This window comes from Chiroxiphia lanceolata, chromosome 10 (genome assembly GCF_009829145.1).
Source record: "Chiroxiphia lanceolata isolate bChiLan1 chromosome 10, bChiLan1.pri, whole genome shotgun sequence".
Lineage (NCBI taxonomy): Eukaryota > Metazoa > Chordata > Aves > Passeriformes > Pipridae > Chiroxiphia > Chiroxiphia lanceolata.
This window is the reverse complement of record NC_045646.1, coordinates 23,878,818-23,895,245: the sequence shown is the minus strand read 5'-3', so window position 1 is coordinate 23,895,245 and position 16,428 is coordinate 23,878,818. Positions and strand designations below refer to the sequence as shown.

Below are 16,428 nucleotides of genomic sequence, written 5' to 3'. Positions count from 1 at the left end.
ATGTGGGAATGTTACCCACACCCACACACAGAGTGTTGCAAGAGCAAGGTAGGTGCAAAGTGCTGTTGAAATAAAAAAGGTAAACAATGTCTTAGATTAAAAACACTACCCTAAAGATGTTCTCAGGGCTGAAAATCTAACACTCAGCATGACCAGTGAGAATAAAAGCAGAGGCTTCCCTAGAAGCCTGGTTTGACCCTCACACAAGGCAGTACAACCATTTGCTAAGTGACTGCTGCAAGCCAGGCCACAGAGGCAACCATCCAATTCACATGGGGAACATGTTCACATGCTGACCCTAGACAGGGGCTTTTGCTATTAAAATGACCAGTCAGTCAGTCAGTCAGCCACAACTCCAAGCAACATCTTGTACTCCGAAGTTCTCAAACCTGCATACATGTAGTGAAATGGAAGAACTGGAGCTGAAATTCAGAGATCAAGAAAAAAGTGAAGGACATCTGCAGAAGCTGTTTTGAAGAAATGTGGATACCCAAGCGCATTCAAGTCACAAGAGTAGAGAGCCTTAACTCTTTGAGTGTGTTGCCAGCCTGGGCAGAGAAGCATTACAGCCAGTTCTTCTGTCCATGAGGGGCAGAAGACCCTTGTCCAATCTGTACTCAAATCCCTCAAAAGAGGATTTGCCTGTCTGGTGCTAGAGGCTTCCCAGCAGGCAGGGTAAGTCACTTCAAGCCCCCACAAGAAACAGTTGGCCAAACCAACCCGCTCCTTCCCCTATGAGACAAGGCTCACCTTCTCCTCTGCCAGATGCAGCAGCTGTTTCTTGGCTTTCTCCACATCCTGGGCTGGGCCCCTGATGGTCACGGTGTCACTCCCAGAGCCCTCGGTGGGGAAGTGGATGTGGACTCCACCACACTCCTCCATGATGGAGCGGATGAAGCGGCCTTTGGCGCCAATGAGGGAATTGTGCAGTTTGGAAGGAATGGAGACCTCCACTTCTGTGATGTTGGCCTAAGGGAGGACAGTATGGGGTGTTAGTCTAGCTGCAGCAATGTGTTTGCACCCACTCTGCTTTGCTCTAATTCCCCCACTGTCAGGAGCTTTGCAGGAGCTGTGTGTAAGAAATGCCTGACCAGAGGGAATTGAGACTGGCCACTCCTAACACATGAGCAGGCACAAACTTCAGCTGAAGTGTCAAGAACACACTGACACCCACATTTGTCTCCTCCCTGCCCACCCCCACTACAGGCACTTCTATATTTATATCTCCTATATTTATATTTTCATGTCCCTCATCTGTCACAGGCCAGTTGTTTCACTTACCAGTTCCTTCTGGATAGCCAGAATTCTGTGGCGAGCAGCCTCACAGTTTGCTCTCTTGCCTGTGATAACAATTGTCTCCGAGTTACTGTTCTCTGCCGGGAGATCAATTTTGGTGTTGCTTTCTTCACGGATCTGCCACAAAAAAAACCCCAAGAAAATCATTTGAGAGGTGTCCTATGTTGGAAAAAAAGGCCTTGGAGGTTTCTTCATTTTACATTACCAATGAGCAGGAGAGACCTCGCTGAGGCAGCGACCACAATAGGCACTGGAGACAGGAAAGGTATCTTACCTTCTTGATGTTGGCACCTCCTTTCCCTATGATATTCTTGTGGAATTGTTTGAAGATGGGAACAGAGATAGAAAAGCTGTTTTCAACCTAAGGGAGAAAGGAAGGGAGAATTGAAGATTACACTGTCATGGCAAGTGAGGTGCCATCCCAGGAATTTGATAAACAAGCTTTTGACAACAGGCTTAGACCCAAGGAATTCTCTGTACAAGAGACTTGCATGAATAAGCAAAGGCAGGTACCTTCTCCTATGCTCTTATATAACAAGTATTACCCACCTGCCCCCATCCAGATAGAACAATGTCCACAGCTCCCTCATCTTGAAGTGTGTCAGCCCTAGCCAAGCTACTACAATTTGCTCTAATCCAGAGTTATCCAGACATGGGGGAGAGAACAGCAGATTGAAGTTGCCCTCACCAGGTCTGCCACCATCTTTTGCATGTACTTGGTGCACTTCTCCACCTCGTTTTTGGGACCTCTGAGTTGGACGATGTCACTCTTGTGTGCAGGGTCTGGGAAGTTGATGATAACCTGCAGGAGATGGTCATTTACAGTCAACTCAAGCAAATGCAAGAACTGTGTCAGACATGTGCAAAGGTTGGGGAGATCCTGCACATCCTCTTTTCCTTTTGGAAGAGGGTAACCATGTTAGCAGTCTCTGGCCATAAGAACCATCTTTTCAAACACATTAGATGTAGGAGCAGACACATATTAGCTACACATTTCTCGTACTTACAGAGACACTAAATTTACGACTTTAGTGACAGTGTGTCTACTACCGAAGCAGAAAACATCCTCTCTGGATTCCTTACCTCCTAGAAAGCCTTACCTCTGGGAATTTCTCCCGGATTTCCCGGATCCGCTCACCCTTCTGCCCAATGATGGTCCGGTGAAATTTCTGCTCAATGATTAGGTCCTTGGTGCGTTCATTTTCCTGAGGAGAAGAGAGTTTACATGGAGTGTTCAGCAGGAGAGCCACATACTTGTAATCACCAGTTTGCTGCCTGACGGATTGTCCCTCTTTTCTCCTCCAGACATAACTCACTCTAGGTTGACAGAAAAGGGGATCCAAGGGAATAGAGGAACTTGCATTTGTCATGAGATCCAAGTGCTCAGTAGGCCAGGGGCACACACCTGCACCAGAAAGTTAGTAGGGAACATAAGAGTCCAAACCCTGCGGCCTCCCAGGCAATCACATCCCACTAACCATACGGGAAGCGAGTTCCAGCAGCTCTTTCTTGGCCTGTTGGACCCCCTGTGGGTCTCCTTCAATTCTGATCAGGTTGCTCTTCTCGTTGTCCGGGGGAATGCGCACTGACACCTTGTAGAGGTCCTTAATCCTGTTAACTGCAAGGCAAGGGCTGTGGTGACACACTCTGCTAGGCCAAGATTTGGAAGCAAGGCACCTTGACTATCACTGCTTAGAGGCTGTTTAAGAAGTAAATCAGCCTCTGAGGAGAAGCAAGAGCAGTGGGGTTGAACCAGGGGAAAATGCCTCTTCACCCCGAGGTTCAGCGAGAGCAGATCCATGCCATACAAGAATCTGTACAAGTAAATACTGTAGCATCTAGTTCAGCTGCCAGAGTGAGGCATCTGTTTCTTCCCCGAACAGCACCACATTTAGACCAGAAGATGCTCACGCATTTCCAATCCCAAAGTCTTTTTTGGGGAGAAACTCACCAAGCAGATTTTGATCACCCCTAATTAACCGCTAAAATACAATTCATATAGATGGACTTGAAAAAAAAGAGAAAAGAGAATTCTCCAATCCAACTCTCCCCCAAAAAAATTCCTCCAGGACATGGCAAAGTAATCTGTTCAACTTTCTAAGACACTTCACACATGCCAAGGCCTCACTGCCCATTCATCTCCTTGTCCCAATCTCACTCCAGAAGAGCAGAGGACAGCACCCTGGATGAGCTGCAGAGCCACGATATGATCGACTAAACACAGAAAGTCCGAACACAGGAAGGATTAGAAAGGTATCCCACTTACTGTTAGCTCCACTCTTGCCAATGAGGTGTCGGTGAAATTTGTGGTCTACGTTGATTTCTGCATAATCCATCCGGTTGATCTATAAAGAATTGAACAGGGCTAGGCAGGGCAGGCCCCCTCTGCTGCTGTTTGTGCCCGACGTGACCGCCCACTGCCAGTGCTGGCACTGAGTCTCCAGCAGCCAGCTACAAGCATTCCTCCCTGCTGTTGAGCAGAGCAGAACACTCCTCTGGTTTGAGCTGAGAGCACCATGCTTATATAACATTTTAAGGGACTTAAATGCTTTTCCACCTGTGACTGAAAGAGAATCCTTCCTTCTCTGCATCAAAACACTTAATATGTACTGCTGATTTTTTAAGAATGCTATGGACAAGCTTCATAACCAAGAGTTTTGCTCATCTGTCACACCACTTGCCTTCTGCAAGGTCTGTTAAGCCTGTCAAGATACTCTGCAGATGGGATCTATGCTTCATCTGTGCTCTGTTACCCCATCTTTCCCCATTTTCTTCTTACATACTAGAACTAGTACCACCAACTTACCAGATCCTTGACCATGACTTCAATCTGTTCCTGAGCCACATTCACATCTTCTGTAGGTCCTTCCAAAGTGATTTTGTCTTCTCCTTCAGTGAATTCAATGTGAACCTTGAGACACAAAGCAAGGAAACCCATAAGAATTTTCCAAGACGCAAGACAGGCCAATGCAGTCAGTCAGGCCCACACCATCAATCTCTGCCACTAAGGGTACACACATCATTCCCATGATTTCACAAGTAGGGTACTTACAATTCTGGTCATATCACAGTGTCTAGATCATAAGGCTTTGGTGCTGTCCTGGAGATTGCAAGGGCTTTGGAGAAGTTCCTCATCTAACCTTTCCCTAGATACCATCTAACTCACCAGGGAGAAGCCTCATTGAAATCAGCATTTACAGGTATCCTACTATATCAATTCTCCAAATAGTACTACATAAGGCTTCCTCTGAAGGACTCAACCCTTAAGAGTAAAATAGGATGAACAGTGTTTGAGGCAACAGAAGTTCATAACTCCTCTTAATACTATAAGATTAGTGTAATTTCCTCCTTGGTTTTATCCATGCTAGAACACATTTCTCTCTCCTACAAGGAGCAATCTGGACTAAACCATATTCTGCTTCAGTGGGTGCTAAGCTAGTAGCTCATCCATACCTTTGGCATCTGCTGAGTTATTTTGGCCAGGTTTTGTCCTTTCTTTCCAATGATGAAACGATGAAGCCAAGAGGGGGCTGAGACCGAGGAGACGGTAAAACTGTTGGCCTAAGAGACAGAGAAGCTGTTTGATGGACAGACTGGAAGAGGCTTTCACAAAAATTCAGTTCCAATTCCCATGTTGCACCCTCAGTATTGAGTTCTAAGCTGCATCTCTGACAGCACTACTGAGACTGACTGAGACCACCCCCCAACACCTGTCAGTGCCCACAAATGTGTCTTCATGGGGCTTTCAAAGGAGGCCAGTCAGTACCTTTGCATAGACTTCAGTCAGTGCTTGCCCAAGCTTTTCAGGTTCGCCTCGCAGTATCACCGTCTCTGAGCTGCTGTCAGTGGGTGGGATCTCGACAGAGACTCCAGTTTTCTCCAAGATCTCCTGCAGGGAATTCCCCTTGGGGCCGATGACATACTTGTGCTGGGACTTCTTCACCTCCACTGCAATGGTAGTAGTCTTCTTTTTCTGTAGGAGCAGAGGCACTGGGGCATCAATCACAAGGGAGCAGGGAAGGACAAGAGTGAAAGGGAGAGACACAAGATGCAGTGAACCTCTGCACCCAGGAAAGAGCAAAGCAAAGGTGAACACAGGGATTCTGCAGTACCCTAGCATCTTTGGGACCCTGGCTACAGAAAGCCCTGTTCTCAAATATTCACAGGTGAAGTATGAAAATTCTGTGTCAGCTCCCTGGGACACTACATGGAAGAGACCACATACACACTGCAGCCCTTGCACAATGCCCAGCTGTCCCCAGGCAGAGTGGTAACGCAACACTGTGTAGGCTATTAGGCTATAAGCTGATTATCTCTATTGAAATCCAGACTGGTATAAATACAGACCTAACCATGAGGGAAAACATATCAACAACCTACAACAAGGATATTCACAGCGAAACTAGCTGTGGAAAATAAAATGAAATTCCCTCTTCAGCAACTTTTACTCGTGTAGCAACTTTGATACTGTCAGTTGGCCACACTGTAGCCTTCACACTTCTCTCCTTCCTTTGTAGCACCTGTGTGAACACACCCAGAGAGCTCTTAGTGGTCTGCTAAATCCCATGACACAGAAAATCAGGAGATCTATCACCTCCCAGGCAGAATCACCCCAAGTCCCACTCTGCTGAGCAAGAAAATGCTAAGCCCTGGGTCCACGTACTGCAAGGGCTGCTGAGCAAGAATTGACACAAGGACGATGCAACTGAGGGATCCACAGAAGCAGAACAAGAAGGGAAGAGGGGCTGTGAGGAGGTGGGGGGAAGATGGGAAGCTTTATGGACCATCCATACCTTTTCCTCATAGATCTTCTTAACACGAGCCACAGCCTGAGCTAGCTGTTCCTTCTCTCCTGTGAAGACTATCTCTGTCTTGTTAACACTGGGTGGAGGGATGTTGATGCGCGTCCCCGTGTCCTGCATGAGCTCACTCACCAGCTTGTTGTAAGGGCCAGCAATAAAAGGGTGGTACACCTTCTCCACATCCAGCCGCTCCACGGCACGCTTATCCTGGAAAGGTCCAGAACAGAGCTCAGTGGGAACTGATATCAATATTATCATCTCTGCCACACACAGCTAAATTCCCAATGCTGTCTTGCTTGACACTCTGGCCCCAAGCACCCTTTTCAGTTTGGAGGCTCCATCCCTTTCCATCTACAAATACTGCTGTTGCCGATTTATCATATTCACCTCTGTAATCTCCTGCCATATCTCAGCTGGCACCTACTGTGGTTCACTTCAAAACATGAAACTGCTTATCTGCTTCAGAGATGGATGAAAGGGAGAACCAGAAGGTACAGAACCTGGCAGCAGTGTTCATGCGGCCAGTGGCATGGTGTACGTCTCTAACAATAACAATATTAGCTGTGGTCATGGTGGCCACGAGCGTCTAATATGCCATGGAGAAGAAAAATGGCCATTTGGCTAATGACACGAGAGATCACAGGACTGAAGTACCTGCTCAGCAGAGATAAGCAGGATCTCGTGTCGGGCCTTCTCAATCCCTTCTTTAGTGCCGGTGATCTTGATCTGGTTGCTGGGGTCATCCGGGCGGGGGATCTGGATTTTGGTTGCAGTTTTGAGCTCCAGGTCCTGCAGCTTCTCGCCATTCTTTCCAATGACAAAACGGTGGTGCTCCTTGGGGATGGCAACTGTCGCTGAAGCCTGCAACACAAGAGCCAAACATCTAAGAGAGCCCTTGCCTGCACAGGGAAAGCAAGTCATGTGCTGCTTAGTGGTACCACTGAGGAGCCAACACAATGCCTTCCAGCACATCCTGTGCAAGGACTGATACTATGCCAGAACAGCTGATCTACAGTGCCTGTATTCCAGGAGTCTAAACCCCATTATTCCCTCAAAAGCCTTCTGTTTGTACAGGAGCAGTACTCTGAATTAGCAAAGGCCTTAAGGCACAGACGAGGAGGTGCCTATGCTCCAGTGTCTCACAGTCCCTCAGCACCAGAGAGAAACTGGGGTGATGGCTCTGGAGCAGTTTATCTGAACTCTGATATCTGCTGCCAAGACTACAGAGAACAAGACACAGTCTGACTCCTAGGAAACTGAAATTCAACACCAAAAACCCATTCCAGCAGGCAGACAGCTCAGAGATGCTTACCACTTCTGAGTGCTAAGGTGTTTTCATTACAGCACATGCTGCTCCAGGGACTGCTTCAAGATGGTTCCTCTTGGAAAAGGGGGTCCCCAGAGCTTCTCTCAGTTTACCATTAAAGGGCCAGTTTGTAACAGGGATTCCTGACTTCTTTCCTTTTCACCAAGTTTTTACTGACCTAGTGGCTTAGGATTGCTATCATGCTCTTGGTCCCTGTGAATATGTAACTACTAACTAATTACACACTTAAAATTCAAGCTACAACAGAAAATAAACAAATCAAATCAAAAAAAGATCACTTAGTGTGTCTCTTCAACTCTGTGTCCATGTACTGATGTCAGCCAAGCCTAGAAGAAGTTGGAATACATACACACCTTTCAGATCCAGGGCCAGGGCAGTAGGAGGGATATTTGAGGACAGTGGGGTAGGGATCTGTGGCAGTACAACCTAAGCTATTATGCAGGGTTTGTCCCTTTCTTTTCCCTCTGGCAGGGTATGACACATGGGCTGAACAGCACTAAGCAGACAGGGTGTTAACTATTGCATTAACTACCTTGGGCATTACACTTTAAAACACACCATGACACCTGGCTGTGATATACCCTAACATGACCTACCATCTTGCTTATGAACTCGAGGATCTGAAGGTAAGAAATCAAAACCCACAGAACTGAAAAGAAAAGCAACTGAAACAAGGGGGCTGCAACTGCTTACCAGTGTGGCTTGAGTTACACCACACAGAACCCTGATCAGAAGCTTTCAGCATTTGGCAGAACTCCCTCTTCTCTACTTTTCTTTCTCCCACCCCTCCATGTTCTCCTCTGAAGGACTTCAGAGAAAGCACTGGCCTGTTATCATACACTGCAAGCTTTGTATGAAGGGCCTGCACTCCTGCCAGCACCAGCACCTCAGCACAAAGTCAGAGATTGCAGACTCCACCCTTCCTGCAACACCATGGCCTGTAATTAGCTTTGAACCCTATTTTAAGTCTCATTTCCATTCCAAATTGCCAATTGTGTGCTTTTTTTGTGGTAAAGCTGAATTAGTCACCTAATAGTATCTCTTTGGCTTATAAGCACACATGCCCAAGGGTCTCAAAGCATTTCGGAGTCTTGGGGAAGAGCAAGGATGAAGTGAGAAACACTTGGCTGCCCTCACCTGAGTCTGCAGTCGAGCGACAATTTCCTTCCGAGCCTTCATGACTGCTTCCAGCTTGCCAGAGACCATGATGGAAAGGCCCTGGTCCTTTGCGAGAGACAGCTCCAGGTGAGCTCCTGTCTTCTGCATGATGTCAAGGCAGATCTTGGCCTGCTCGCCTTCTCCAAACTGATTCATGTCCTTGTATTTCCTCTCCTCCAGTGGCACATGAAACACCTGCACAGACACAGGACAGATAAAAGGGCACTGCAAGCTGTCAGCGTGCTTTAGCCTGACAGTGCCTCCCTCTCTCATGGCCATACAGGACTTCAGTGGCATGCTGACCTCCTGGGTTTGTGCAGCCCATCAACCAGCTGCAGGGAAGTGCAGGAGCACTGCAGCAGGCAGTCTGTCCCACACTGGGAGTCTTCATAAAGGGGGATCAGCACTCACTATAGGAATTCTGCAATCCTCCCTGCAGGCATTCTTCAGCTATTTGTGAAACAGGGATGCAGAGCTTTTTCTGGACAGTTTTCCAACACATCCTTCCCCTCCAGAGCAGTCCTAGCTCTCAATTGCAGTACCAGGGTAAAGTACAGCAAACAGGCTGCCATACCAAGGATTTCATACTCCAGGGAATGCTTCACTTCACCTACTTTTGGGAGTGGGGAAAAGAAGGGAGATAAAGACATCCAATTCCACCAACCTGAGTGATGACAGAAGCCTTTATTGGTCGAATTTTGCTCCAGGGACCAGCGGGTTCCTGGGCAGCTTCCAAACATGGTGCTTTCTCAGGGAGCGGAGGGAAGGCTTCCTTGTAGGTTGGAGGATCATTCTCTTCTTCAGAGTTTAAAGCTGTAACTGGGGTAAAGCAAATAGGGTAAATGAGACACCCTCCCCGCAGAAATGTTCCTGTTCACAGGCAGTGCAATTGTAATTAGGCACCACTAACAAGAGAGAGCAAATGGCTTGTGCACTGCTATTAATCCTATTACATCTATGCCTGTGGAGCTGCCAAGTCTGGAGCACGACTGACCTCAGCATAGCACAGACTGCAGTGGATGCCACGAACAAACAGCCTTGTCTGAGCTGGCACAATGCATGCAGGGAGTGAACGTGCAACTGAATGGTGGCAGCAAACAGCACCTTATTGCCAACTTTGTCAAGAGGGGCTTAATTAGGAGAGAACAGTCTGAGGAGAAAGTAGTGAAAGGGCCAGAGCAAGGGTGCAGGTCAGAAGTGGATAAGACAAACACAAGCTCAGGAGGAAGGCAGAGAGAAGGGCTATAGTTAGGGCAAAGTCCAGGGAAAGCCTGTACGTTATGTTCGATTCAGTTGTGCACTGGGCTGTGCCAAATGGGCCAGTTCACAGCTGGGGATGGCTGCCAAAATCCATCACTGAGTCAGTTCATACGGTTACAGTGACTTTCCCAGCACCTGGCTGAGCAAAGGAAGGAAATGACAGCCCAGCACACTGATCCCATGAGGCTCTCATGTAGCCCAGTGCCCCACTCTTGCATGTGCCCCGTTCCCAGGGCTGGCAGCACTGCTAGCCAGAGCTCTCTGAAGTGTCAAGGCTTGTCTCCTCACAGCCTTCCACTGTGCAGCACCACCACTGTGCTGCTGAGGGTGAAAAGCCAGAGTCTGGGAAAACACTGATCTAGGAACAGAGAATGCAACGTCTGCATGCTTGTGCTCACACAGAGTGAGCCTGGGTAAGAACATGGAACATTGCCTGTGCAATCTGGACCTAGAGGCACATCACAGGAACTCAGTTGTGTTTGCTTACCTTTCACTTGCTGCTGAGCCAGGCCACTGCGGTGTTCAGCGAAGCTCTCCTGGGTCAAAACTGCCACGGAGCTCATTGTCGACTTCCCACCCACACACAATCCGGGTATGCCACTGGAAGAGACAGAGGAGGCAATAATATCACTACTCAGGATGCACGGTCACTCCAGGAAGACAAAGTATCTGTTACTGAGCACTCTTCCTGTTATCCTCTTGAAAAGCACCCACAGTGCCCGTTGGCTGCCCAGCTCCCTTGTTGAACCACACAGGAACTCAGGGGGGATATTTCCTCCAAGCACAGTGATCACCAAAACCAGAGCTCCTCATTAAGAAGGTAGAGGATGTGCAACCTAAGAAGGTCACTGGAAAGAGGGAAACCAGAAGTTGTTAAAGCATAATCTAATTAATCTATCAATTATTAATGGTGTGCAATTTTTAAATGAGTATGCGAACGTCTGGATAGTCAGTCCAAGATCACTGTATATCCATAGAGAGAAAAGAGAAAGGGCCTGGGAAGCTGTCTCTTCCTGAGAAACTTATTTAGGTGCCTGAACTCCTGCTGACTTAGGGAGACACTCAGAAAGCCACTCTGTCAAGTAAGCTCAGCAACAGCAAGATCTATAGCTCTCCCAAAATATGAACTTACCAGCTAAATGGTCAGTAGCCAGAGAGTCCGTCCTGTAAGCTGCCCGTTTGTCAGCCTGCCAGCTTTTGCTTTATAGAAAAAAAAAATTAACATAAATTAGGTGACTGTTCCAAGACAACAGAAAACCATGACACCCCTGTTACTGTAACTTTCAAAACAGCATGGCCCGTATATTTCAAAGTTGCACTTATCCAAACCAGTCTCATATCCAGTTGCATCTCACCACACATGACACATGTCATGTTTTACTAGCACTACAGGTAGTGCCACTATCTACTCAACCCTCACAGCAGGAAGCCTGGAGTAGCTACTCTTTCATCACACTGGCTACAAGAACAGCCACCTAGTATCAGGCAAAAATACAGTCAATCAATAACAGATGTGCAAGACAGACACGAAATTTAAGGGTTGAAAGCAAGAGCATCAGTATCTAGTCAAAAGAGACTAACAACCTGAAAACCTGCCAACAACGCTGCCATCAGTCACAAGTTAGGAATGTAGTTTAGTGGAGCTTGGGTGAATCAACACAGACGTCCTCACAAACTAAGGCAAACACTCAGGGCTCTCCACACTCAGCTGCTGGGCAGTCCAGCTCTGCAGTTTTTATTGAAATAAGATCATGCCCCAGAAACTAAATTCTGTCCCCAGCCCTAAATCTGCAAGTCAGAAAAAGAAAATTCACACTGGTTTACATGGACTATTTTAAACGTGTACACAAGATGGAACCAGGAAAAAAATACGCTGCTGGGAGGAGCTTTAAATCTCCTGAATCTGGATCTACAGATTTACTGAAAAAGTGTTTTAGAATACAAGTAAAAATGTAAAAGCCAGTACAGCATATGCTCTGCCAGATGTACGGCAGCCATCCACACCTGGAGTTCCCCGTAGCCATTACATGTGCTCCTGCAGGGCTTGCACTCTCCCAAAATCCAGTGCCTCTGCCTGCTTCTGGGACAAGAGGCTCCTCTCCCACACACACCCTGCAGTGCTCTTCAGACCGTATTTTGAACAGCAAACTTTTCAGTAAAGTGACAGTTGCCATCTCCAACCTTTCAATGTGCCAGAAACGGCTCCCAAAACCACAGTGTCGCTCCTAAAAACCCAGCATTGCTGAAGGGGTGTCTCACATCACACTAAAGCCGTGACGCAGTAAGGGAAGGCAGCAGTACTGGAAGGAAAGGAGGGAAAAACAACAAGAGCAGTGACACAACGGGGCCATACAGGCCTGATCTGCAACTCAGCCAAGGCTGAGGTTTTCCCCTACTTCAACACACCTCTTACAAGGCAGCATGACCTGTGCTGTCAGAGCAATAGAGCTAATGTTGCAATTAATCCTGTAATGATCTGCTACTCCAACACAAGCAGGTACCAGGCCAGCCAGTCATGCTGCTGAAGTACAGCTGCTGCAGCACGCAGACCTCTGTAAGGTATTTGCTGGTGTGCAGAAAGGGTGGCTAGTAACTTGATCCTGGAGAAATACCTGAGTTCTCCTCACTATCCAGGGTTATGCCATGGTGTAACACGTGGTTACGTGTCCCTGGCACACGCCTGCGTGGCTCAAGCTGCCACAGATCCAAGGAAAGCCCATTAGTGGCACGGCACCTGTCCCAGACCATCTCGGCTCCTCCAGCCTGTTGGGTCACTGGTGAGGGTGCCACCACCTCATGGCAAGCTTCAAACAGCAATGAAGGTAGGAAGAAGCAGCATCCTAGACATCACAAGCAGCTGCTGAGGTCTGGCTGGAGCCTTGCTAACAGTACAAATATCCTTGTAATTCTCACTTCTCCAGAAAACACCACCTGGCTGATCTTGCATGTGCTCTGCTCCTTAGAGGAGGTGGGTAAGATAAGAAGTTAGTGAACAACACCCAATATAGCGCCTACCTGAAAGCCATGACCTCAAGGCACAGCTGCTGGTTTCGCTGTGTACACACCAGCTGCAGAAATCTTCCTTGCAGCCTCCACCTCAGAGAGCAGCCAGACATTCAAAGAGAAATTGAAGGCCAGGGTTTATCCATATGAATTTCTGCCTCGTCACCCATATAACAAGCTAAGAACAAATGCTCCTCATCTCCAGCAACCCCAAGCATCTGGTATATTGCAGGTCTCAGGGATTCATCTCTGGCCAAAATTGAAGGCAACCATTAGAATGGTATTTTAAATGTAACATCAAAAACAGCAGCTCAGGCACTGCATTTGGATCCTACACCTCCTTGGTTTCCCACTTAGGTTTTGAAACTAAGGTTACAGCTACGTCATGCCAGTGTGTGGCTGACTGGGTCAACAGGTTTCAAACTGCCAGGTTGATATACCGCCTGTAGTGCTGTCCTTGTGCACCAAAACAAGTTTCAGAAGTCTAGAGCGCGCTTAAATAAAGAGAATTAAATAATCCTAAAAATAACCTCCAGCAAGGGCCAGACCTAACCACATGGGAAACATTTGTATGAAAAGAAACAAAAGCAAAGTCATGAGTTAGGCTGCCAATACAATCAGTACTTGTGGACAGAAATGTCAGTTACATGTTATTTAAAAGTATATTTAATAAAAACATTAGCACTTTGTTAATGGAGACAGCTACAATCCAACCCAACGAGGACCACACACAGTAGCAGGGCTGGGCTGGTTGTGGTAGCCACTTCCCTCTGTCAGATGTTCATGCAGGGCAGGTCGATCTTTTGGTAATGAGTGATCATAGATGAAAATACTTGCTTCCTGAAAACTGACTGGTCTCCCAGAGACTAAAGGCCCAGGCCCCTTGGTTTTGGGGGGATCATGCTGGCAGACAGCCGTTGTGTGGCAGGATGAAGTCTCTCCTTTCGCATAGATTCCCAACATAGGACATAAGGGCAGGCAACACCACAGCTCTGGACGCCGCCAGCTCTACACCTGACCCATCCCCCGTGTTTACTCTTCCACTAGCGCCGGCCTCGCCGCCACGTCCTGCCCCGGGCAGGAGGAGCCCCGTGCCGGCCCCGCCACTGAGGACGTGCACCCGGCCGCGTCCTGCTGGCCGGCCCAGCGGGACAGGCCCCGGCGGTGCCTCTCACCAGGGCTGAGGGAGGGCTTCCCCGGCCGCGCTCCGAGAAGGGTATCGGCCCTGGGGAGCCTCCCGCGCGGGGCTGTCTGCGCCCGGAGCCTGCCCGGGCCCGCACCGCCACCACGTCCCCAGGGGCAGCGCTGTGCCGCTGCCCCTCCGCTCGGCCCCGCGGTGCCCGGCCGAGGGCTGGGGGAGCCGCCAGGCCCTGCAGGCCGGGCCGGGCCGAGCCGGGCCAGGCGGGCGGCGCCGCCGCCAGCGCCACCTCAGCACTGCCGGCACCGGGGGCGGGGCGGCGGGGCGGGGCGGCGCCCTTAAAGGGCCCGGCGGGCCCCGCTGTCACCGCGCCCCCGGCGGGGCCGAGCGCGAGGGGGCGGCGGGGGCGCGCCGAGCGCAGTGGAACTGTGCGGGGACGGGACCGGAGCGCGGCGAGTGCCGTGGGGCAACTGCAGCCCCGACAGCCTCAGCCCAGCGCGGCCCCGCGGGCTGCAGGCCAGGGGCGGCCGCGTCAGGCGAGCGGGGGACACGCGCTCCCGTGGGGCCCGGTGACAGCCCCGAACGCGGCTCCGCGGCCGCTGGAACGCTGCCGGTGGCGGCAGCGCAGCAGGCACGGCCAGCGCCGGACCCGGCGGTGGCACCTCCCGCCGCCAGCGGTGGCCAGGGAACAGGGCCAGGGCGCTCGCCTCTCTATAGCACGGCAGGAGTGGAGTGCTCAGCCCCGCGGCCCGGGGCAGGCTGGGCTGCCCGCCGCCGGCGCTCCGCGGTCTGCCCGACGCTGGACGAAAGCCCCCCGCTTTGGTTCGTACTGGGATCAAACCCTACGAACGCCAGGGACGGCGTGGAGCCGCCCCGGCCCGGCTGCCCCCTCCCCGCGCACCCACGGGGTCCGGCGTCCCCACCGGCCCGGCCCTGCACGCCGGCGCTACGCGGCAGCTGCTGCCGGCCGGCACAGCCGTGTCAGCGCCGGCCAAGGCCGCGCCGTGGGGCTGCACTCGTCCTCACCTCCCGCCGCCGGCTGCCCCGCCGGACTTTGCCCGGCCCCGCCGGCGGGAAGTTAGCGCGGAGTTTCCCGGCGGCGCCGACACGTCGGTGCCCTGGGGAGGATGCGAGGCCGCTCCGGGCCGGGCCGCCCCCCCGCCCCGCCAGCCTCCACGTCGGCGCCGCGGCCGCGGCGGAGGGGCCGCCCCCCATCCCCCGTGACTCACTCCGGCCGGTGCCCGCTCGCTCGCCCTGCTGGAGAACCGGAGCGCTCCTGGGAGAGCGGCGCGGCGCCCGCCCCGTCGGCTATATAGGCCGGGCCGCTGCCAATCCCCGGCCCGCACGTCAGCGGGACATGCCCCTTCGCGGCGGGGCCGGCCCGCCACGCGTGCCCCGCGCCGCCGGGGACGCCCCGCCGCCCGCCCGAGCTGCCCGGGAGCCGGAGGCTCTGCCGGCGGCCCCCGCTCCCGCAGCCCGGCCCAGCCCGACCCGCGGGTGGCTGCCGCCCGCTCTGCGCGCCCCGGGTCCGCGCTGCCGCCTGCTCCCCGCTCGGGGCTGACACCCGGGGACAGGCCCGTCCGCCTTCCCCGAAACCGCGCATTCACCCCCGGAACGCGCTTCCCACTCGCGGCCCGGCAGCAGAGAGGCCTGGGGCTGCTGCAGGACCGAACCCCGCGCTGGCCCTTCCCCAGCCCCGCGGCGGCCTCGGGGAGGCAGCTCAGCGCCACAGAGCTCAGGATTACCCACTCTGGCCGAGCCCGTTTCACGCAGTTTTCACGAGCTGGAGTGGCTCTCGAGGGCTCTGATCAGTCTGAAAACCACAGCTGGCACCGGAGGGAGTGAACACCTGGGGCTCCTGCCCGGTTCCCCGAGTGGGAAGGGACACCGGGGCCCCAGGCGGCCCCTCGATCCTCCTCCTCCTGCGCAGACTGTGTCAGAGCAGCAGCTACATGGTCTGAGGCTGCAGACGGGAGAAGGGGCCAGGTAACAACAAGAGTGAAAAAAGAAAACAACCAACCAAAAACCCGACAAAAAACCCCCAAACCACAACATACATCCCTCTCCCCCATAGAAACAAATAAATTTTAAAAATCCCTCTCCTTATTCCAATCTTTAATTTGGAAATGGGGAAGAGCAAAGGAGGAGGAAGGCAAGCCAGCAAGCACAATACCCTCCGTTCCTACAGAGAAGGTGTTTATTAGTTTGTGCAATATCAATGTTTTTAATTATTAGTTCTGCACCCTCAAGGAACTGAGGAAAAAAACCCATCCCATCAGTGTAAAAAAGACACAAAATTTGAACTGATTTTTGCATTAGCTCAGTCTCTGCCCATTTTCCTACACAGTATTAATTTTTCTTATCATTCATACCTTGCACTTAGTGACTGTTTTTCTTATTTGCACCTCACTCTCTCCCAGACCCTGGCTAATGAAACGCAAGAA

At 51.2% G+C, this 16,428-nt stretch overlaps 1 protein-coding gene across 3 annotated transcripts in view; it reads right to left on the bottom strand.

The window, feature by feature from the left end:
• Window positions 1-16,428, bottom strand: part of HDLBP (high density lipoprotein binding protein) — a 39,029-nt gene that overhangs the window by 9,895 nt on the left and 12,706 nt on the right. For 2 of the 3 annotated variants that reach the window (XM_032697514.1, XM_032697517.1), the window contains exons 2-17: window positions 10,976-11,043; window positions 10,331-10,443; window positions 9,248-9,402; window positions 8,563-8,778; window positions 6,753-6,959; window positions 6,090-6,305; window positions 5,063-5,269; window positions 4,750-4,857; window positions 4,103-4,207; window positions 3,563-3,641; window positions 2,775-2,914; window positions 2,397-2,501; window positions 1,985-2,098; window positions 1,571-1,657; window positions 1,282-1,413; window positions 751-969 (exon numbers count right to left, since the gene is read on the bottom strand). In XM_032697514.1, coding sequence (XP_032553405.1) covers window positions 751-969; window positions 1,282-1,413; window positions 1,571-1,657; window positions 1,985-2,098; window positions 2,397-2,501; window positions 2,775-2,914; window positions 3,563-3,641; window positions 4,103-4,207; window positions 4,750-4,857; window positions 5,063-5,269; window positions 6,090-6,305; window positions 6,753-6,959; window positions 8,563-8,778; window positions 9,248-9,402; window positions 10,331-10,406 — 2,166 coding nt within the window. In that variant the 5' untranslated portion in view covers window positions 10,407-10,443; window positions 10,976-11,043. Of the gene's footprint in view, window positions 1-750; window positions 970-1,281; window positions 1,414-1,570; window positions 1,658-1,984; window positions 2,099-2,396; window positions 2,502-2,774; window positions 2,915-3,562; window positions 3,642-4,102; window positions 4,208-4,749; window positions 4,858-5,062; window positions 5,270-6,089; window positions 6,306-6,752; window positions 6,960-8,562; window positions 8,779-9,247; window positions 9,403-10,330; window positions 10,444-10,975; window positions 11,044-15,213; window positions 15,322-16,428 lie in introns of those variants that run through there. The other variant, XM_032697515.1, reaches the window with a different exon arrangement.